Consider the following 24,432-nt stretch of genomic DNA (forward strand, 5'->3'; position numbering starts at 1 on the left):
TGACGGAGTACAAAAGGTCTGGGTTTGAGTCACAGCTCTGTTACTTATTAACAGGGTGACTCTAGGCAGGGCACTGTGAGCTACAATTTCCTCATCATGAAAGGAAGATTAGGAGCACCTTAGAGTGGCTGTGAGACCACTTTATACACTGCAGGAAACTGTCCAGTACATAAATGGCTATAATAGGCATTCAATAAGAGATTTTATTAAATAAAGTTTTAAATCTCTACCATTTTTAAGTCTATTGGTTTTCTAGTTTCTCCTCCTACCTGGATCAGAAACATCATTTCTAATTTTCTTTCAATTTTTTTTTTTTTTTGGATAGCTATTTGCTGATAATGAGAAGCTGGTAGACATCACAGTAACAAAGATTTTTTTTTCCTTTTTTAGTAATCTATCTGGTCCATTAAAAAATAAAAACAAATTACTCTTAACTTGAGGCTGGGAGTCAGGAGAAGGGGGAAGAAGGAAAAGCAGAGAGAAATTGCTTAGGTTAGAGGTGGAAATATGGCCCAGTAATTCTTGATTTACCATCTACAATGAAGTCTTGGTGGCAGGGAAGCCCCACGAAAGGGATTCCTGCCTTGGTTAGGGAGAGCGCTTCATACTGGGGCCACGAGAGCTGTAGCCCTGGAAGTGGCTGAAAGGAGACCACTGTGAATTAACCAGGAGTGAGAACACCAAGACTCAACTTTATTTCACCCAGGAACAGAGTGATAGAATGCCATTCTTCGCTATTTAAATTCTATCCCATCTTTCTTCTTGTCCTTCCAGTCAGAGTTGCTGACAGAGGGTGCTGGGGCTATGGTGCCGGGTGTGAAGATTCTCCCCGCGGTCAAGAGACCTCACTCTCAGATGCTGGCTCTGCCCCTGCCTTCTGAGGTCGGCCTGTGTACTCGCAAGGCCTTAGGTGCCTCTGTAAGTATATTAAAACTCTATTAATCTGATATTATCATTCCATAAAGAAAGTGAAGCAACCAGTTGACAAGGTGAGACTTTCTCCCGCCATCACCAGTTCTTTATTTAAAAGTACAGAGGATATGTGAAATGAAATAAAAACTCAGAGGCTCAAACATATCCAATAAAGTAGCAGTGACACCTGCAGCTGCAGGTGAGTATAGCTGTTTAAAGCCATATCTTATTTCTCTAAGCACAAGTACAGCAAGGGTTATAAAATGTATGCCTCCCTTGTACTATAAGGCAATGAAAGAAAATTATATTATTCTCTTTTGCAAAAGTCAATAGTCTTTAAAGTGGTAGCAAAAAAACAATACAATTATAGAGTGAGGCTAGACAGGAATTTCTTTATAACATTTCTGACCAAGCTTTGCATTACATGTAATGATATTCCCCTGCCAATTATAAAAGAGAGTTCCTTAGCAAGCATACTTCTTTATTACTATCTCTTCCTTCCATTCTTTTCATTAAACTCAGAATTTCTGAAAACTAAGGGTTACTCATTCTAGCCTTTGCAACAAATAAACAAACAGCAAACTCCTATTTGAAAGCCTCATTGCAAAGAGTAGTGAATGAGTAATCAGAATTTACTCACTTGTGAGAAATACTCTCACACAGAAAGGAAATTATCAGAATAGCTTTGTCAAGTGGGAGTAACTATTTGATATAACTAGCCCATTTTGGAAACAGGAAGTCAATTAATTTTCTTCCTTCTTTTCTCCCTGTAGCCAATCTGTCTATTTCTTGTTATCCATCCTCTTTGACCTCAGAAGATTATTATTTTCCCTCACTAAGGAGCTCAGCATGCAGTCTCTTGACTCCCCTTATTGTCACATGTGTTCAGGGACCAAGTGCCACCATTTACTCAGAATGCCAAGAATCTTTGTATGAAAATTGATGACGTAGGCTTTAAGGTGCACATTTGTTATCAGAAAAGCAACTTGCAGTAAGCCATAAGGCACATTAGTTTATCAATTTTCTGTGCTAACTTAGCAAACTAGTGAGGAAGACTCAGAATGGAATTAGAATTCTGCACACAGTTCCATGCAGTCCATAGAGATCGATGGGGCCCCAGTTGGGAGTCTCACCACTTCTCTCTGGGCTGTTCTGAATCTTTATGTTTTTTGGTTCATTATATGTGGATATCTGTGTTTAGGAAATGGGGGTGATGATGGGTAAAAGGAATACTAACAGCTGCATAAATTATTAAAGAGCATCAAAGAGATCAAAATCTTGAAATTCTTTCACTTTCACAGTTGGAGTCATTCCATTAGCTGATTTCCAGGGTCGTCCAGGACATTTGGGGGCAGTTATTTCTGGAAAATCAGATATTAGGTTAAATGAAAGACCATTTGGCTTTATCTGGATATCAGGGATCCAGTCATCATCACTCATTGTGGGAGCTGGAGGTATATTAGACATCACAGTTGCAATGAGATCTGAGTCCTGAAAGTCTGGAAAGGTACCTGCTACACCTGGCTGGGCTAGGGAAGGGGTGGGTGTTGGCCCTTTTGTCTTTTCTTGTGTTTGTGCAGAAGACGTAGTACTATCTTCAGAAGAGCTTGCCAAATGCTCTGTTCTCCAACCCTCGGGCTTTTCATGTTTTTTGCCTTTAATTTTATGTTTTCCATGGCCATGACCATGCTCATGTTTATGTCCATGGGCTGGGCCACGTCCCCTTTGATGTCCATGGCCAAGGCCACGTCTCCCTTGGTTTTCAAGGTCATCGTTAAGTTCCCATTGATGTCCCTGGCCAAGGCCATCTCCCTGCTGGTGCCCATGGCCAAGACCATGTCTCTGTTGATGTCCATGGCCAAGGCCATGTCTCCATTGGTGCCCATGGCCTTGGCCATGCTCGTGTTTATTACCGTGGCCAAGGCCATGATTTATTTGCTTTACATGGCCCCAGCCATGCCCACGAGTGTGCTCTTGTTCTTTTCCTGGATCCTGCTCTTCATCTTGTATAGGTGCCATGGAAGGGTGTGGTGGACTTACAATTGTTCCTTCTCCTGTTTCCACCACTCGTACTGATCGGAAAGGTGAAAAACCTGGAGGCCTTCTCAGCAATGTGGTCTAAACAGGAAACATCATGATGAATGCATTAAAGTGAAAACCGTACTATGAATGAAGCAGGAAGGCATCGGGGCCTGGCAATCTTTGTTTGCAATGGGACAGATCTTTGCCAGATTTTAAATACCATATTAATATTACAGACAGGATGAAAATGAATAATATTCTTTCCTCTTTTATTTTAAAATTTATGGACATTGACTAATGTTCTTAATAATATTTTAAAATAAGCTGAAGAGTTCTTTTTCTTCATCTGGGAAGGTTCTAGAGAACCTTCTAAGCTTTAATAGCCTATGATTCTGTAAGTCCATGCAAACTATTTATTAATTGACACTATTTCTATTACCAAAATTGCTACTTTTATTCTAAAAGGCCCTAAGTGACTTTATGAAGCAAGTATATAGGAAGTCTATATCCACAATCACTTTGTTGGACTGAGACACATTAGACTATATACACAAACTTGAAATGCAGCCCTGGGTTAACCTTTGCATTAGGTAATATTCATATCCACACACGGTAAAACTTAGAAAAATAGAAATGAAGAAGAGGCAACTTGCATAAAGCATGTGAATTTATCAGTTATTTCTCCCTACACTCTAATTGCCTGTGAAAACGTGATGCTTGGAGGCAGTGTTCAGTAGTGGAAAGTGCATGGGCTCTGGAGTCAAACAAGCTGGATTCCGCTAGTTATCAGCTCTCCAGTGAAGAGGGTGTGGGCTCCGATTTAATATAGATTTGAACCTGAGTGCCGTTAGTTAAACTGGCTATGTGACCTTGGGCAAATTGCTTCAGCTTTCCTTTTCTCATTTATAAAACAGGAATAATACCAGCATCTGCCTTATAGGGTTGTCATGAGGACTGTGGCTGGAACAGACTAAGCTGTGGATTATATTATTCACTCTGGGACCTCAGAGTGTCTCTAATTTTTAGTCTCTCAAGTTTTCTCATCCCTGACAATAGGGAAGTATTACTTACCTCCCAGGGTTCTGTTAAGAATTTTTTAAAAAAATGATGTAAACTAATACTTCTCAAACCTTAAAATGCCCATGAATCCCCTTGAGAAAATGCACTCTGCTTCAGTGGATGTGGACTGGGGTCTGAGACTTTGCATTGCTCACAATTCCTTAGGTGTAAGCAGAGTGTAGGGATGAGTGCTGACCCTTGCCTCAGGCACACCTTGAAGGTGTAAAGACAGTACTGGCTTCCCACAGCAGGACCAGCCCTTCACTGAAGTAAGAGCCTGCAGAAGCTCCAACGGGACATGGACAAAGTTCCGAAGTAAGACGACTGCTGCTCTCTTTTCTAGTCATGTAAAACAGAGATCAGCACAGAAATACGAGATTTCTCCCCATTTTTAAAAGAGTTCCCCAAATTAATTTCAGTCAAAATTCATTTTCAACTCCCAAATGTAGCTTTTCAGTCTGCATCAACTGGACCCCAAGCAGATTGTAGTTAGAATCATACCATTTCTGGTGATTGGCAATTGACAGTAGGGTAAACTTGTTTCGCCCAAGGTATCACATAAACTTCAGCATCACAGGATAGAATTCGCTATCCGTGAAAACAGAAACCGAAAGAGAGAATGGTGTTATTCATGAGATATTTAAACACATGATTCCTAAAAAATTAGCTAGGTTTCCAGGGAATAAGTAGATCGTTCAATTGCTACTCACTCCATTTTTCTTGGTCTCACAACTTTCGGTCAATTCTTGATTAGTTTCCTTGGAACATGTAGTCTCCCTGGCCTTGAACAAAATAGAAAATTTCTGCCCAGCCACCACCTGGAAAATTAATTATCACAAAGTAGGGATTTAACAAATATTTGTGTGATAAATGAAATATATTTTTACTCTAAGGATTTTTTAAGCAGGAATCTTGAAATTTTGATTTTACATGGACCATGTGAGAGTTATACAAGAAAAGTGTAAATGTTTGACAACAGAATTTTTAATTTGTATACATGTTTAAAATGGTTGGCCAATGTTTGGTCACATTTTGTTTTCTAAATGTGATAACATTAAGAAGAGGAAAAGAAAAGCAGGCTATACTTTTTATTATTAGGTTTTCCTGAGTATTACTGTTCAACAGCTACAAAACTCACCAGCAGTTCAAAGGCTCAAGTTGTAATAGAATCTAAGAGAAATTGGAAGAAAAACATAATAATCATTTTTTTTAAATATGTCTTATTGCCCTACCAAATCTTAAATCAGAAAAATATTGGATTAATACTACTATAGAAGTTGTGTGTGCAATCAATTATGTGATTAGGAAAATCATTTGGATTTCCTATCTTGGTTCTCTTAATTTTTTTATATTAAGCAAATATTTTAATCTCTAATAGCAATTTTAATCATTATACCATAATGTCTTCTATTTATCATGTTGTGGCCCAATTTCTTGACTGAACTATTCAGTATTTAGGATTTAAATTTGGGTTTGTGGGTGTGGACAAACCATTAAAAATAATGCATGCGTTCTATATCTATCTATTGGCTTGGAGTGATGGCTATGATTGAGAAAAGGAAGTTACAAGGTGATAGTGTTATCCCATTTTTATAAAAGCAAACCACACAGCCATCCCTGCCTCTTCAGGTCGTTAAGAGCATGGGAAAAGGTGTGACGGGAGGAAGGCAGGGAAGGAAAGCCGTCATAAGAACTAAACTCCTCCTCTAACACTGTGTTGCTGTTTGTGGTAATTAGGGTTAAAATTTTAAGAAAAAATTAATAAGTTTTAAAAATCAAGATGTGTGTGAGAGTTGGAGGGAAGGTCCAAGAAGGTCTGAGAGCTTATACTTCGGTGATCATGAATTCTCTTGCTCAATTCAGCGGGCACCTTAATCCAATCTTCTTTTTGACATTAAAGTTGATCAATACAACGTCACCAAAGATAGTTGATAATATGCCATACAAACCACAGCTAACGGCTAAATTCCATCCAGGGTCCAGAAGTGAGGATTTAAATAACCCTCCTTAATGTTTTCCATTCAAGGACTTCAAGATTGTACCCACATCATCATCATTATCAGGTGTCGTTCTTATCAGAAGTCTTTCCTGGTTAAACTCAGCCAGTCCAATGTTTAATTTAAAATAAAGAACAGCATATAGCAAAATAAATTCCAAATGAATTAAAAATTTTTAAAGATTAGAAAAATATAAACAAATATATATCAGATCTTAGAGTGAGGAAGCCTTTTTTTTTTGGTGAAAAGCAGAGGAAAGAAACCTAAAGGAAGGGAAAAATGTCTAAATTTGAATATGAAAACCAATTTTCAAATATCACAAGAAAGGAAAAAGGAAAAACACAGACTGGGGAGAAATATGATGCAGAATCAATATTCTTATGCATATGAAGACCAATACTATAATAAAAAAAAGTGGGCCAAGAACTTGAACAGGTATTTCAGAGAAGTTAAAATAGTAAGATTGAAAAAAAAAATATTTAACTTCATTAATAACCAAAGAGATGCACATTAAAAAAGCAATGCAACATCACTTTTAATCCTCCGTGTTGGCAAAGATTAAAAAAGTGATGCTACCTGGTGTTGGCCAGGTGTGGAGCCTCAATTATGCAGACGTAATCACTGCTGGTAGGAATATAATTCAAATCAAGATCATCTGCCAGTCTCTATGCCATGTGAATGTAAATTGGCATAATTGCTAGTTGTTTGGCAATTTGCACCACAAGTCCTAGAAATATACCTTTTTTCTTGACATCTCTAGGACTTTGTCTAAGGAAAAGTTCCCGAGTGTGCACACACACATACTTGAAGCATATTTATCTGAGCAGAGGCAGGGCAGGAACACTGCCAGCACCGGGACAGCAGCAGAAAGCAGGCACAGGGCAAACTAAAGTGTACCAAATAGGAATTGCAATCATTCACAAAGGAAAATGAAGGATTTAGGAACTTTTTTGCACCTGAAACATGAAACAAACTCAGCATGGATATTCATCCAAACAAGACCAGCAAAGTCAAACAAAACTAAAACTTTAAAATAATTCTCCTGCAATTTGGCAAATTTGTCATTTGGAGATTGGCTTTTAGCAAATTAGTCACATGGCAAATTGATTTACAGTGAATTGGCTGCTTTCACGAAGGTAGCCTTGAGTGATCATGTCTGAGAAGCCAAAGTGGTCTCTTTAATTAAAAATCAGTAAGGATTCATCACTTAAAAGTAAATCTGAAATTCCCACAATATTCCAGATAGATTTGGCAACTGAAAAGTTGTCAACTCCCTTTAGCTCATGGCGTTACCTATTGGTGTATCTCTTAATGTCCTTAACTTATAGCTAAACACACACACTGCCCTAACCATCACAAGTTTTTGTGTGCTGCCTTGGCACCCATCATACTTTGGCAAGCCATTTGCCTCAACACTGCAGTACCTTTGGCCTAGTTAATAAGCAGCTTTTCAGTCCTGGGGCACAAACCCCCAGAGTTCAAACTCACACCTGTGGCCGCCACCCTCCCCACCCGCAGGCCTCACCCAGAACTCACAGCGGGCCCCAAATGATGAGCTGTCTGTCCCCACTGCCCTCAGGTCCCCAGTCCCTTTCCCTTTTTGTGCTTATTTGCTTTAAACCAGCCTATCCTTTACTCCTGTGAGAAATCTGCTAACCTTCCCCTCTGGAGGCACAGACTCACTTCCACCTGCTGATTGAGCTAACTGAGCTGATCAGGCTTCCAGTCCACCCCTCAAAGCCTTCTTCTCTCTCTCTGGGACCTGTGAGTAAAAAACTATCTTTTCTCATGTGGTATGGTCTCCATTTCCCATTGGGTTGCACCCAACCTCCACCTGGACCCAAATTTAAAGTCCAACTTAACTAATTCAAAACACATACACGTACTAGAAGGTCCATTAGTTAATTTACAGTGAAACCCAAGAGAAGGTTTCATGTTTGAGAATGAACAGTAGCCTTTTGATGGCATACCTCTGACGTACAATATATGGTGGAGTACTGGACTAGTCCTACATCATTAAGAATAAGGAAAATTCACAGGAAAGCAAAAATATAAAGTGAAGAGAAAAGCTGAAAAATGCAAGAGTAGTATTCCCTTCAAGTAAGCCTAACTTGGATGATGTGCTAGTGAAACCAACGAGGGATCATGGCGTCCCAGCCAGGCATGAGTGCCCGAGTAGTAGAGAGATCAAAAGTTTGTTTCATTTCTTTTTTCAGTTATGAAACTAACCCAGAAAATTATAAAGGTGAAAATAAATAGACCATTGTGCCATCCCCTAAAAACCACTATTGTGAATAATTGGATATACTTGTATTGCATGAGTATTGTTTTCTGTACATTTTATAACATCATTGAGAACATAATGTGTATAAAATCTTGTGGCCCCCTTTTTTTCCACTGAAAATCATAACACAAGGCATTCCCCACGTCAAGAACTCCTCACAAAGATACGCTTCAATTGCTGCTTAATACGCCATTTTAAGCACTTGCAAGAAATCATGTAATCATTCCTATTTTAGTGATTATTTTGACAGTTTAAAATTTTTTGCTTTTATAATTAAAGATGCTATAATTAAAGATACAATTAAAGACTACTTCTATTTTAGATTCCTAGTTCAATTACTGAGCCAGAAGTATGAACATTTTAGGGAGTTTTTTTTCATCAGCTTATAAAGATCATTTTGGCTTGCTATAACAGTTTGGCTCTATTTGATTACTTTTCTTTAGTTTGTATTGGGGGAAGCTGGTTTTGAGGCTCTTGAATAGGAAACTGTCCATGAACACCTTGGTTGCAAATTATTGGAGTTGTAAGGGTTTTGGATTCTTCTAATAAAGCTCCCCATTTTACAGATAGGGAAATGAAGGCTCAGTGAGTTTAAGTGACAGCTGGGAGTCCGCCAGCAAGTGATGTTGTGGTAGAGCTGGGCCTCCTGAGTCTGTCCAAGGGCACTCGTTACATAGCATGGAAAGAGACAGGAATCCTTAGGGGATATATTTGTAGGAGGGAAAGGCACCCAGGCAGAGGGAACTGCAGGAGAAACAACATGGAAATAAGACTGTGAAGAGAGTCTGGGAAGTGATAGGCTGACTGACTGGGCTGAGCCCAAAGCACTAGGTGATGTTAAAATGAGAGACAAGTCTAGAAAGGTATGGAACAAGCATTGCTTTTCCTAGTCCTGAATTTCATTAATTATTTAATAGTTGCTAGTATCTATATAGCATTTCAGAGTTTGAAAAGTGATTTTACACACTTTATCTTATATGATCCTCAACCCAGTCCTTTACAGATAGAAAACTGAAAGAATGTTTTAAACGACTTGTCCAAGATCACACATCAAGCATGTAGCGAGACTGGGAATTAAAATTCAAATCTAGCAAATCCTGTTCCCAGGGACACTGTCTCCCAATCCAGAGACAAGATCAGAGGCAAAATTAGTCAGCAGTTGCACTTAGACTACAGAATCACTATTTTTCTAGCATAAAACACAGACCTGTACTGTTGCTTTTTGTACAGAGTCAATCTTGAAATAGAAAGTCTCGTTATTCTCCGCATTAAACTTTGCAATGGAATGCTTCAGAGCCTCCTCCAGCTCCGGGCTATTGGCAGGTATGTCGGTGGGGCAGCCAGGGCAAATCTTGATAGGTGGTGGCACAAAATCCTCAGCTAAAAGAAGCAGATTTAAAGTCAGCATGCGCACTGAACCAGCAGCCTGGCCTAGTATCTCTCCGGCGCATGATCCGGCATCCTCATTTAAGAAAGCCACCTGTCAGCACTGGGCAGCAGTGAGTGGGAGAAAGTTATCTGAATGACCTGCGCTTTCCTGCTTCCCCTCTCCGCTGAGTCCCAGAGCCCAATACATTCAGGGAAACATATTCAGTCGGAAGGTGTTAAGGTGGTGGTTCAATCAGTTTGCTGCACTTCTGAGTTTTGCATTTTTGATGGAAACTGTGTAACAAGCAATTCTTAACTTAAAGGAATGACTCTAATGGAGACATTTTAAGTTCCATGGACCTGGTGAGCAGGCAGCCTCAGGACTGCTTCTGGTCATGAACTGTATGCAGCTATCTTCCAAGTATGAGAAAAGCCAACTCTTGTTATAGGAAATACTGACTCAGCCATAAACGCACACTCTCTCACTCCTTCCTCTTACCACATGCAGAAAAAATATTTAACTGAAAGGATTATATTCTGAGTGATTAAAAATGCAAGTGTCTCCCTGATTAATAACACCTGACTCAGGGACATCTTGTACACAAGGATGACTGACTGACATTTTACCCAGAGGCCAGCTTTGCCCAGAGAGAATAAACTTTCCTCTGCCACCCAGAGTGGCCGGCTGCACCTGCTGCAGGACAACTGGACAGGAAGGGGTTCAGGGCTCTCCTCAAGGTTACACAGACCTTGTGGCTTATCATAGGAACCAAAATACAATTTAAATGTAAAGACCTAGGCAGTTGTCTGGGATCAACATTCCACTATTGGAGCCCCAGCATGTATTATCCCGTACCTGGATAAAGGTCACATTGCTGTGAGAAGGAAGCAATCCTTTGCTGAGGATTCACAAATGCACTATCTCTACATTCACCGGTATCCTGGTTTTTAAAAAGTATAGAATTAAAAAATATTTTTCAGAAGCCTTAAGGTAAACAACTAGTAAAATAAAAAATAAATGTTTAGTTTTCAAATCATTACATTGAAAAAAAAAGAAACAAAACATAGTTTGCCTGCAAAAGAGAGAATAAGAAATAATTAGGTAATTACATCAATAACTACAACAAAGACACACACACAAACACATAGAAACATGGAAATAAGATGAAAAGAATTCCTATTGTAGACATTATAGACATTATAATAGACATATTTACCATATAAGTAAATGGGGAAAATTGTCTCATAGAAAGGCAAAGGCTTTTGCATTAAATTAAAAACAAAACGGATGAACAAAAGTCATACAAAGTAAACAAGTATCAGGCAAATATGAACAAAAAATGAAGCTAAAGTTTCATTAACATTGGACAAAGTAAAATTCAAGGTAACAAAGTATCATAAAAGTGGTAAAAATGCAATTTTATTTTTAAAAATGTACAGTCTATAAAGCATGGTATCAAAATACATAAAGCAATAAACATTAGATATATAAAAAATGGATAGAAATAATTGTGGTGGAAAAATTTAATATGTCTATGACTCTAAGGCCAAATAGATTAAAAAATAAATAAGGACATAGAAAACTTGAATAATATATTAAAGATCTATTTAAATGGTACCTTTTATTGCAAACAGGGATAAACTATTCTATCAAGGATATTGCTGATTAGAATGTAAACTGACGCATTTTGGCAAACAGTTAACCTATATGCACCAAGAGTTTTAAAAATTTTCACATCATCTTGTACCATGTGTAAGCTTGAGACTTTATTTTGAGGAAAATTACCAAATATAGAAATAGCTTTATTCTTAAAGATGTTTGATGACATTAATTATAATTTAAAAAATTGAAGCAACCCAAATGCCCCAAAATAGGAGAATAATTTTAAGAATAAACTATGGTATCTTTACCAGAATATTATACAATTATTTAGAAAGAAGTTACCAAGAGTTGTAATGACATGGCAGAATTCTCAGATGAAAAATGTAGCATATAAATTAATCACAATTATTAAAAGGAAAAAAGTCACCAAAAATTGTCCATATCAAAAAAAAAAAAAAAAAAAGGTAAGAGCAAAATACACTCAGATGTCTTTGGGTATGAGGTACAATGTTTTCTTTTTTGTATATTTCTACATTTTCTTGAGGTCTTCTATAATATGTGTATTCCTAATAATGGAACAGATAAATCATGCAAATCATATTTTTTAAAGATCAGGGAACATCACAATAATAAATACCTTAATTTTTTGGATGGGAGGAGGAAGCTGGGTGTGGCCAGCCCAGTGGGTCTCAACTGTCAGTACATCAGATTCACATGGGAAGCTTGGAGATCATTCGGACTCCAGGGACCCACTTTAGACCAATTAAATCAGAATATCTGAGGGAAGGGTCTAGGAACAAGTATTTTTAAAAGCTAGTTGGTGGACCAGTTACATCAGTGACTTGCAAACTTTAATGTGCACATATATCACCTGAGAATCTTGTTAATGTACAGATTCTGAGCCAGGAGCTGTGGAGGGAAGGTAGAGATTCTGCTTTTCTAACAAGCCCCCTAGTGGTGCTGATGCTGCTGGTCCATGGAACAAACTTGGGAAAGCAAGCCCTCAACTCTTACCATTTGTGGGCAGAATATTTCCTTTATATTATTTTTTTAAATTATTGTAACAACTCCATGAGATAGGTGCTATTGCTATTTCCTATTTTTAAATGAGGAAGCGGAGACTCAGAAAGTTATACAAAAAATACGACTGGTTTTGTCACTTGTTTTGCATTTTTATGTTGCAAAGAGTAAACTAAATTGAGGCCTCACAAAGAGGATCTGAAGGATTAAAGCTAGGTAACATGGCTAACTAAGTTTAAAAATAGAGGGCTAACTAAGCACAAAAAGGTCAGATGACAAACTGACAAAGTTAAATAGTAGCTAGAATATATATTTTTAGAGGATTCCTCTTTTTAATTTTTCCCTCTCGTTATAAAATAAATGTATATTCAGTGTAGAAAATTTGGAAAGTACTGAAAAGTACCAGAAAGTATAAAGAATCAGAAAAATCATCCATAATTCCACTAACTGAAAGTTAACTATATTCTGTATTTTGGGACATTGTTTTCCATCACTTTTTGTACTTCCTTTGTATATTTGAATAAATCTGTTTTGTATTCTGATTTTTTGGTTTCTACTTAACATATTACAACTATTTTGTTATGTCCTTAAAACTCTGTAAACATAATTATTGATGGCTGAATCATATTCTGTATGAATGTACTGTAATTTACTTCACCATGACTAATGTTGACTAGGCATGCGATTACCAATGTTTTCTTATGAATTATTCTGAAACAATCACCTTGTAATTTGGATTTCTCTCCCCCCATATAACAAAATTTTAAAAGCAGAATTATTAGATTACAAGGGTTGCAGCAATCCCTTGGTTAAAGCAGTCTTCTGTTAAAATGCAGATATCCCTGGGAAAGTATCCTGCCTTAGCCATCTTAACATTTACCAACCACTACCACCTTGAGACACACAATTTTAACATAAATTTGGTCCAGGTAGCAAGCAAACAAGGGGCCATTAAAGTATAGAGACTCAGGTTGTGTTCATTATAAGCAAAGGTAGGAGAGGAGAATTGTGGAAAGATGGCAGAGTCAGATGCTCCAGGAATCAGCTCTTCCACTAAAACAGCTATTCAATAGACAGGAACTGTCAAAATCAATCATTTCAAAACTCTGGAGTCCAGTAGAACACTGTACAGCATCCAGGGAAGAGTGGAAGGAAGGGGCTGGTCAAGTACAGTAAATACCAGTTGTTGGGTGAAGTGTTCCTCATATGTCTGTTGGGTCTAGTTGGTTTGGAGTTTGTTTAAGTCTTGTATTTACTTATTGAGTTTCTGTTTAAAAATGTTCTATTCATTATTGAAAGTGGTATATTAAAGTTTCCTACTATTAATGTAGAACCATCAATTTCTCCATTTAAATCTGTCAATATTTGCATCATGTATAGAGGCTCTGTGATAGTGCATATATATTTATAATTGTTATGTCTTCTTGAATTGACCCCTTTATCAGTATGTAATAACATCTTTGTCTCTCATAACTGTTTTTGACTTACAGTCTATTTTATCCACTATTATATAGCCACTCCTGCTTTCTTTTGGTTACTACTTGCATGGTATGTTTCTTTCCATCCTTTCACTTTCAACCTACTTATGTCTGTGAATTTAAGGTGAGTTTCTTGTGGACAGCATAGAATTGGGTCATGCTTTTTTATCCAGTCTCTCTCTGCCTTTTGTCCAGAGAGTTTAATCCATTCACATTTAAAGTTATGACTGAAAATGCAGGACTTTTTTCTGCCATTTTGCTGTTTAGTCTTTGTAAGTCTTATACCTCTTTTGGCCTCTCAGTTCTACTGTTAATGCCTACTTTCATATTTATTTGATTCTTTCTATTGTGCCATATTGAGTCACTTCTCATTTCTATCTGGATATAGTTTTCATATAATTTACTGTGGTTACCATGGGGTTAAAATTTGAAATCCTAGAAGAATGAAGTTGGAGGACTCACACTTCCTGATCTGAAAACTTATTACAGAGCCATAATAATAATTTAAAAAGCATGGTACTGGCACAGGGCAGACATATTGACCAATGGAATCAAATTAAGAGCTGAGAGATCAGAAATCATACTCATAGCCAAATGATTTTTGACAAGGTGGAAAGAACACTCAATTGAGAAAGAATAATTCCTTCAACAATTGTTTCTGGGAAAACTGGATCTTCATTTACAAAAAAAAATGAAAGTGGACCCTCACCTCACATTATTTAAAAAAATCAACTCAAAATGGATCAAAGACCTAAATATAAGAGACAGAACTGTAGAACTCCTAGAAGAAAAAGGGAAGCATCTTCAGGACCTTGTGTTAGGCAATGGTTTCTTACATTTTGCGCCCAAAGTACAAACAGCAAAATAAAAAATAGATAAATAGGACCTTAGCAAAATTAAAAAAACTTTTGTCCATCAAAGAACTTTATCATGAAAGTAAAAAACAACCTGCTCAATGGGAGAAAATATTTGAAAATCATATATCTGATATGGGTTTAATTGTCAGAATATATGAAGAAATCCTAATACTCAAAAAGACAGACAACCCAATTAAAAAAAGGGGAAAAGACTTGAATATGCATTTCTGCAAAGAAGATATACCAATGGCCAAAAAGCATATGAAAACATGATCAAAATAATTAGCCATTAGGGAAATACAAATAAAAACCACAATGAGGGAGGACTTCCGGGGAAGATGGTGGAGTAGGTAACACCAGGACTCAGTCCTCCCATCAAAATAACTATTAAACAGGCAAGAACTGTCTGAAACAACTATTTTGAAACTTCAGAGGCCAGAAGAACATGGTACAGCATCCTGGGAAGAGTGGGAGGAAGGGACTGATAAATTACAATAAAGAACTGTAAATTGCTCTCTCCATCTGGCAGCTACCAGTGCCCATCCCCTACTCTTATGGCAGGCCAACACAGGATCCAGCCCCTGGCTAGCTGTTGCTAACAGAAAGGGACATAAAAATCCTCTTCCCAAAGAACAGGGGTGCACGGCTTTTGATTAGCAAATTCAGATCCCTGGGTCCCAGGTCTGAGGGCAGCTACTGTATCAACTTGCTCCAGACAAAGGCAGTGGCAGCCACTGTTTCAATTCCATCCTGAAAAAAGGCGGCTGCAGCCTTTGTTTCCATCCTCCCTAGACAGGGGAGGAGGTGTTGGAAAAAAATTTTTTAAGTATTAATTTTATTGAGATATATTCACATACAAAACCAATTGTACAGTCATACAAAACCAATTGTACATTTGATTGTTCACAGTACCATTACATAGCTGTGCCTTCATCACCAAAGTCAATCCCTGACACCTTCATTAGCACTCACACAAAAATAACAAGAATAATAATTGAAGTGAAAAAGAGCAATTAAAGTAAAAAAGAACACTGGGCGCCTTTGTCAGTTTGTTTGTTTCCTTCCCCCATTTTTCTACTCATCCATCCATAAACTAGACAAAGGGGAGTGTGGTCCTTATGGCTTTCCCAATCTCATTGTCACCCCTCATAGGCTACATTTTTATACAATTGTCTTCAAGATTCATGGGTTCTGGGTTGTAGTTTGATAGTTTCAGGTATCTACCACCAGCTACCCCAATTCATTAGAACCTAAAAAGGGTTGTCTAAAGTGTGTGTAAGAGTGCCCACCAGAGTGACCTCTCGGCTCCTTTTGGAATCTCTCTGCCACTGAAGCTTATTTCATTTCCTTTCACATCCCCCTTTTGGTCAAGAAGATGTTCTCCATCCCATGAAGCCGGGTCTACATTCCTCCCCGGGAGTTATATTCCACGTTGCCAGGGAGATTCACTCCCCTGGGTGTCTGATCCCATGTAAGGGGGAGGGCAGTGATTTCACCTTTCAAGTTGGCTTAGCTAGAGAGAGAGGGCCACATCTGAGCAACAAAGAGACATTCGGGAGGAGGCTCTTAGGCACAATTATAGGGAGGCCTAGCCTCTCTTTTGTAGCAACAGTCTTCCCAAGGGCAAGTCCTGTGGTAGAGGGCTCAACCCATCAAACCACCAGTCCCCTATGAATGTGAGCACTTGAGCAACCATTGAGGTGGGGCAGGCCATTATCCCTGCATTCTCCACCAGCTCCTCAAGGGGGCTCTGCATATTTTTTCCTTGTTTTTTTTTTTTAATCAACTGTATAAAAAATAAAAAAAATAAAAAAAATTTAAAAAAACATACAATAAAAGAACATTTCGAAGAGACCATAACAAGGGAGTAAGAAAAAGACAACTAACCTAAGACAACTACTTTACTTCCAACATGTTCCTACTCTACCCCAAGAAAATAACCTAACATAGCAACATTTCTGTGAACTTGTTCCTACTATACCCATCAGAAATTAACAGACCATAGTCATTCCTGGGCATTCCCAGAACTTTAAATTTACCCACGGTAGCTTATCTGTTCTTCTTGGATTATTGTTCCCCCTTCCTTAATTGTTCTCTATCGCTAGTTCCCCTACATTCTACATTATAAACCATTTGTTTTACATTTTTCAAAGTTCACATTAGTGGTAGCATATAATATTTCTCTTTTTGTGCCTGGCTTATTTCGCTCAGCATTATGTCTTCAAGGTTCATCCATGCTGTCATATGTTTCACGACATCGTTCCTTCTTACTGCCGCATAGTATTCCATTGTGTGTATATACCACATTTTATTTATCCACTCATCTGTTGAAGGACATTTGGGTTGTTTCCATCTCTTGGCAATTGTGAATAATGCTGCTATGAACATTGGTGTGCAGATATCTGTTCATGTCACTGCTTTCCGATCTTCCGGGTATATACCGAGAAGTGCAATCACTGGATTGAAGGATAACTCTGTATCTAGTTTTCTAAGGAACTGCTAGACTGACTTCCAGAGCGGCTGAACCATTATACAGTCCCACAAGCAATGAATAAGAGTTCCAGTTACTCCACATCCCCTCCAGGATTTGTAGTTTCCTGTTTGTTTAATGGCAGCCATTCTAATTGGTGTGAGATGGTATCTCATTGTGGTCTTAATTTGCATCTCTCTAATAGCTAGTGAAGCTGAACATTTTTTTCATGTGTTTCTTGGCCATTTGTATTTCCTCTTCAGAGAACTGTCTTTTCATATCTTTTGCCCATTTTATAATTGGGCTGTCTGTACTATCGTCATTGAGTTGTAGGATTTCTTTATATATGCAAGATATCAGTCTTTTGTCAGATACATGGTTTCTAAAAATTTTTTCCCATTGAGTTGGCTGCCTCTTTAAATTTTTGACAAATTCCTTTGAGGTACAGAAACTTCTAAGCTTGAGAGGTTCCCATTTATCTATTTTTTCTTTTATTGCTTGTGCTTTGGGTGTAAAGTCTAGGAAGTGGCTGCCTAATACAAGGTCTTGAAGATGTTTCTCTATGTTATCTTCTAGGAGTTTTATGGTACTTTCTTTCATATTGAGATCTTTGATCCATTTTGAGTTAATTTTTTTGTAGGGTGTGAGGTAGGGGTCTTCTTTCATTCTTTTGGATATGGATATCCAACTCTCCCAGCCCCATTTGTTGAAAAGACCATTATGACCCAGTTCAGTGACTTTGGGGGCCTTATCAAAGATCAGTCAGCCATAGATCTGGGGGTCTATCTCTGAATTCTCAATTTGATTCCATTGATCAATATGTCTATCTTTGTGCCAGTATCATGCTGTTTTGACAACTGTGGCTTTATAATAAGCTTCAAAGTCAGGGAGTGTAAGTCCTCCCACTTCGTTTTTCTTTTTTAGAGTGTCTTTAGCAATTCGAGGCATCTTCCCTTTCCAAATAAATTTGATTAATAGGTTTTCCAAGTCTGCAAAGTGGGTTGTTGGAATTTTGATTGGGATTGCATTGAATCTGTAGATGAGTTCAGGCAGAATTGACATCTTAATGACATTTAGCCTTCCTATCCATGAACATGGAATATTTTTCCATATTTTAAGGTCCCCTTCTATTTCTTTTAGTAGAGTTATGTAGTTTCCTTTGTATAGGTCTTTTACATCTTTGGTTAAGTTTATTCCTAGGTACTTGATTTTGTTAGTTGCTATTGAAAATGCTATCTTTTTCTTGAGTGTCTCTTCAGTTTGTTCATTTCTAGCAAATAGAAACATTACTGACTTATGTGCATTAATCTTGTATCCTGCTACTTTGCTAAATTTGTTTATTAGCTCTAGTAGCTGTATTGTCGATTTCTCAGGGTTTTCCAAATATAAGATCATATCATCTGCAAACAATGACAGTTTTACTTCTTCCTTTCCAATTTGGATGCCTTTTATTTCTTTGTCTTGCCAGATTGCCCTGGCTATCACTTCCTGCACAATGTCGAATAACAGTGGTGACAGAGGGCATCCTTGTCTTGTTCCTGATCTTAGAGGAAAGGCTTTCAGTCTCTCACCATTGAGTACTATGCTGGCTGTGGGTTTTTCATATATGCTATTAATCTTATTGAGAAAGTTTTCTTCAATTCCTACATTTTGAAGTGTTTTTATCAAAAAGGGAAGTTGGATTTTGTCGAATGCTTTTTCAGCATCTATTGAGATGATTGCTTGATTTTTACCTTTTGATTTGTTAATGTGTTGTAATACATTGATTTTCTTATGTTGAACCATCCTTGCACGCCTGGAATGAACCCCACTTGGTCATGGTGTATGATTTTTTTAATGTGTCTTTGGATTCAATTTGCAAGTATTTTGTTGAGGATTTTTGCATCTATATTCATTAGGGAGATTGGCCGGTAGTTTTCCTTTTTTGTAGCATCTTTGCCTGGTTTTGGTATTAGATTGATGTTAGCTTCATAAAATGAGTTAGGTAGTGTTTCATTTTCTTTGATGTTTTGAAAGAGTTTAAGTAAGATTGGTGTCAGTTCTTTTTGGAAAGTTTGGTAGAATTCCCCTGTGAAGCCATCTGGCCCTGGGCATTTATTTGTGAGAAGATTTTTGATGACTGATTGGATCTCTTTGCTTGTGATTGGTTGGTTGAGGTCTTCTGTTTCCTCTCTTGTCAGTCTAGGTTGTTCATATGTTTCCAGGAAATTGTCCATTTCCTCTACATTATCCAGTTTGTTGCCATACAGTTGTTCATAGTACCCTCTTATATATTTTTTTAATTTCTTCGGGATCTGCAGTAATGTCACATTTCTCATTCAGTATTTTGATTATATGGGTCTTCTCTCTTTTTGATTTTGTCAGTCTAGCTAGGGGCTTGTCAATCTTGTTGATCTTCTCAAAGAACCAACTTTTGGTGACATTTATCCTCCCTATTGTTTTTTTGTTCTCTATGTAATTTATTTCTGCTTTAATCCTTGTTATTTCTTTTCTTCTACTTCATTTAGGATTGGTTTGCTGTTTGTTTTCTAGCTTCTTCAGTTGATCCATTAGTTCTATGATTTTGGCTCTTTCTTCCTTTTTAATATATGCATTTAGTGCTATAAATTTCCTCCTCAGTACCACTTTTGCTGCATCCCATAGGTTTTGGTATGTTGTGTTCTCATTTTCATTCATCTGTATATTTAGCAATTTCTCTTGCTATTTCTTCTTTAAACCACTGATTGTTTAGGAGTGTGTTGTTTACCCTCCAGGTATTTGTGAATTTTCTAAGTCTCTGATGGTTATTGACTTCTAATTGTATTCCATTGTGGTCAGAGAATGTGCTTTGCATAATTTCAATCCTTTTAAATTTATTGAGCCTTGTTTTATGTCCCAGTATATGGTCTATTCTGGAGAAAGTTCCATGAGCTCTAGAGACGAATGTGTATTCTGGTGATTTGGGATGTAATGTTCTATATATGTCTGTTAAATCCAATCCATTTATCAGATTGTTTAGGTTTTCATTTTCCTTACTGGTCTTCTGTCTGGTTGATATCTATAGGAGAGAGTGATGTGTTGAAGTCTCCCACAATTATTGTGGAAACATCAATTGCTTCCTTTAGTTTTGACAGTGTTTCTCTCATGTATTTTGTGGCACCTTGATTGGGTGCATAAACATTTATGATTGTCATTTCTTCTTGTTGAGTTGCCCCTTTATTAGTATGTAGTGGCCTTCTTTGTCTCTCATAACATCTTTGCATTTAAAGTCTATTTTATCTGAGATTAATATTGCTACACCTGCTTTCTTTTGGCTGTAGCTTGCATGAAATATTTTTTTCCATCCTTTCACTTTCAATTTTTTTGTGTCCCTGTGTCTAAGATGAGTCTCTTGTATGCAACATTTTGATGGTTCATTTTTTTTATCCATTCTGTGAATCTATATCTTTTAATTGGTGAGTTTAATCCATTTACATTCAACATTATAACTGTGAAGGCATTTCTTGAATCAGCCATCTTATCCTTTGGTTTATGTTTGTCATATATATTTTTCCCTCTCTTTATTAATATTCTTTAATGTACCCATACTGAATCTCTTTAGCACTGAAACTTTCTCCAAGTCTCTCTGTCCTTTCTTTGTTTCTCTGTCTGTAGGGCTCCCTTAAGTATCTCCAGTAGGGCAGGTCTCTTGTTAGCAAATTCTCTAAGCATTTGTTTGTCTGTGAAAAATTTAAGCTCTCCCTCAAATTTGAAGGAGATCTTTGCTGCATAAAATTTTAAAGCATATGAAAAAACCAGATGATATGGATACCCCAAGCCCAAGCACCCAAATCAAAAGATCAGATTAATTTCCATAAGATCATCTATTTTTTTATTTACTCTTGCAATGTCTTCTTTAAGATCTTGTGCTGGATAAAGTATTCTTGGTTGGAATTTTTTCTCACTCAGAATTTTAAATATGTCATGCCACTGCTTTCTCGCCTCCATGGTGGCTGCTGAGTAGTCACTACTTAGTCTTATGCTGTTTCCTTTGTATGTGGTGAATTGCTTTTCTCTTGCTGCTTTCAGAACTTGCTCCTTCTCTTCTGTATTTGACAGTGTGATCAGAATATGTCTCAGAGTGGGCTTATTTGGATTTATTCTATTTGGAGTTCGCTGGGCATTTATGATTTGTGTGTTTATATTGTGTAGAAGGTTTGGGAAGTTTTCCCCAACAATTTCTTTGAATACTCTTTCTAGACCTTTACCCTTTTCTTCCCCTTCTGGAACACCAATGAGTCTTATATTCGGACATTTTATATTATCTTTCATATCCCTGAGGTCCATTTCAATTTTTTCGATTTTTCCCCCATTCTTTCTTTTGTTCTTTCATTTTCCATTCTGTCATCTTCCAGGTACTGATTCATTGTTCAACTTCCTCTAGTCTTGTACTATGAGTATTCAGAATCTTTTTAATTTGGTCAACAGTTTCTTTAATTTCCATAAGATCATCTATTTTTTTATTTACTCTTGCAATGTCTTCTTTATGCTCTTCGAGGGTCTTCTTTATGTCCTTTATATCCTGTGCCATGCTCTTCTTCATGTCCCTTATATCCTGTGGCATGGTCTCATCGTTCATCTTTAGTTCTTTGATTAATTGCTCCAGGTACTGTGTCTCCTCTGATCTTTTGATTTGGGTGCTTGGGCTTGGGGTATCCATATCATCTGGTTTTTTCATATGCTTTAAAATTTTCTGTTGTTTTTGGCCTCTTGGCATTTGCTTAACTTGATAGGGTTCTTTTAGGATTTGTAGACCGATTGAAATCCTTATATCTAAATTGTCAGATCTACAGCTTCATGGAGTACACTTTAACTAACCAGCAGGTGGCGTCCACAAGCCACCTGTTCTCCTCAAGCCAGTTCTCCCCTGCTTTGTCTTTGTGGTGAGTGGGGGTGTGAGTCTTGTGGGGGTCCAATTGGTGTACCAAGCTTGCATGTGTAGTTGGTGTTGCCCACCCTGTACATGGGGCGTGTGTCTGGGTGGTCAGGGAGGGGGGGTGGCTCTAACAATCAAATCTCCCTGGTGTTCCTGGAGTTTTAAAGCTGCTGCAATAGTGTAATCCTTCAGTTCAGTCCTGCCACAGTTTGTCTTTGCCGCTTACCCACAAGTCCTTGGTATTGGCATGTGGTCCCTGGGACTTGCGAGTGGGTCCCCCTTCCAGGCCGTGCACCCCCAGGTTTTCTGTTGAGGGATGACTGTGCCATGCCACAGGTGAGTGCCATCCCCCCAGGGCAGTTCTGGCCTGCAAGGCTGTGTAGGGAGGCTCCCAGTTTGCTGAAATGATGGCTGAATGGGGTCTGTTAATTCACACTGCTCCAACTTCCCAACTCTGGGACAACCAGCTGAGGGTGCAGGGAAGGCTAATGTCCACACCTGATTTTGTGGTGTGTGTGTGTTATTGGAAGCGCTTCCATCACACTGGGTTGTCTGGGGCAGCTCTGGTCTATGGGGCCAGTGATGGGCAGGGGTGTTCCCTGTCCACCAGGATGATGGCTGTGAGAGGATGCCCCCCTTTTCTTGGGAAGTTGTGGTGTTTAGTGAATTTTCTCAACCACTGGATTATTGCCTTTTGTCTCAGGGCTCTCTTAGTTCTGCTCTTGTCTTGATCTGCCCAAATTGCAAGTCTCTGAGGCTTTCTGTACTGGGCATCTTAGAGTAATTGTTTTAGACAAAGAAAAAAAGATAAAAAAAAGGGGGGGACCCTCCTTGCAGATCTAATGGGTTATTGAAATGCTAAGAGACAAAGCAATTAGGGCCATTAAGGAAAGGTCCAGGAGGCAGAGAGACCGGTTTTTCTTCGGGATTTGCATATGAGCCTCAGGGCCTGAGCTCTGCCCTTCCCCTTCCTATGTTCACCAGAACTCCAAAAAGCTTCAGCTTTTATTTTTGGATTTTTCTTGCTGTTTTTACTATCCCTATCTCCTCTCTGCTGGACTGGCTGCTCCCAGATTCTGTGGTGTCTGGTCTCAGTCTACCTATGATTGGAGTTTGGATCAGTAGAATGAGTTTCTGGTAACAGCCACCACTGCAGTTCTCCCTTCTCCTTCTCAGTGCTGATGGCCCCTCCTTCCATGGGACTGAGCCTGGCAGGGAGGGGCGCGGGTCCCCTGGCCACAAAAACTTACAGATTTTGCTGATCTCAGCAGTTCCATGTGTTCATGAGTGTTGTATGAAGTATGCCCAAAGTCAAATTGCTCTGCAGTGTCCAGTCCATGCAGTTCCTGGCTTTCTACCTACTTCCCTGGAGGAGGAACTAAAACATCAGTGTTGGAAATTTTAAGACACAGGGCTTCCTCAGGGCTGTGGGAGAAAGTTAGCTAGCATTTGCTGGGCAGGCTGGGAAAGCTCAGCTTTGGAAAGCTGTTGGAGATGACTTGGAGCCCTTCCTGACACTCTTTACAGGACACTTTGGAGCCAGTCTGCACCCCCTTCATGGGTCTCTGGCCCTGTTTTGGCTGGGAAAGACTGAATTGGGAAAGTCCTCCCCAGGGAAATGCCCCTCCCAGAATTTGCCCTCCTGGCAAAAGTAGCATGGAATAATGAAAGGAGTGTAAAAAAACTATAGAGGTGGAGAGTCTGGGACAAAGGCCTGCTGGTTTCAGATACCTGGGAGAGGGAAGTGTGTCCCCTGGGAAAGAGAGGGTACCACCAAACTTCTGTAAACCGGGCAACTCCAAAGCAACTAACAAGCAAAAGCCCAGGACAAGACAGAGTCCCAGCAAGACAGGTAAAGCCCTCCACTCTGCATTCACCTTGGGCAGACCTTCCTGATAGGAAGGCTGAAGCTTGAGAAAATCTCTATGTTATCACCAGCTGGTTACAAAACCAGAAAATAGGTATCCTAGGGAGTAAATCCCGGAGTTAACATTTTAAAATATTAAAATGTGCAGTGTGCAATGAGTACAAGAAAAACAAAGAAACAGGAAATGATGGCCTATCCAAAGGAAGACAATAAAAATACAGAAAACACCAATGAAGAAGACAAGAATGTGGACATTCCATACAAAGCTTTTCTTTAAAAAAATGATCTTAAAGATGCTTAAGGAAATGAAAGAAAGTACAGGAAAAGAACTACAGGATATCAGGGAAACAATGAATAAATAATATGAGAGTCTAAGTAAAAAGATAGGAATTTTAAAAAGGAACCAAACAGAACTACTGGAGTTGAAGACCATAATAACTGAAATGAAAAATGTTCAGGAGGGTTTCAAGAGCAAAATGGAGCTTGCCGAAGAAAGAATCAGTGAATGCAAAGGCGAGACACTTGAATTGAGTCAGGCTGAGGAGGAGAAAGAAAAAAAAGAAAGTAAAAATAGCCTAAGACAGCTATGGGAACCATCAGA

The 24,432-nt window shown here is 38.4% G+C and overlaps 1 protein-coding gene across 1 annotated transcript in view; it reads right to left on the reverse strand.

Annotated features, from left to right (window-relative positions):
* Positions 1-304: 304 nt before the first annotated feature.
* The window catches only part of KNG1 (kininogen 1), a 39,252-nt gene continuing 15,124 nt past the window's right edge, over positions 305-24,432 (reverse strand). The window contains exons 6-11 of the mRNA XM_037838744.1: positions 10,499-10,583; positions 9,482-9,654; positions 4,704-4,811; positions 4,495-4,581; positions 2,953-3,030; positions 305-916 (exon numbers count right to left, since the gene is read on the reverse strand). Of these exons, the coding sequence (XP_037694672.1) occupies positions 836-916; positions 2,953-3,030; positions 4,495-4,581; positions 4,704-4,811; positions 9,482-9,654; positions 10,499-10,583 (612 nt within the window). The 3' untranslated portion in view covers positions 305-835. The remainder of the gene's footprint in view (positions 917-2,952; positions 3,031-4,494; positions 4,582-4,703; positions 4,812-9,481; positions 9,655-10,498; positions 10,584-24,432) is intronic.

The sequence above is a fragment of the Choloepus didactylus genome, chromosome 1 (assembly GCF_015220235.1).
Source record: "Choloepus didactylus isolate mChoDid1 chromosome 1, mChoDid1.pri, whole genome shotgun sequence".
Taxonomy (NCBI): Eukaryota; Metazoa; Chordata; class Mammalia; order Pilosa; family Megalonychidae; genus Choloepus; species Choloepus didactylus.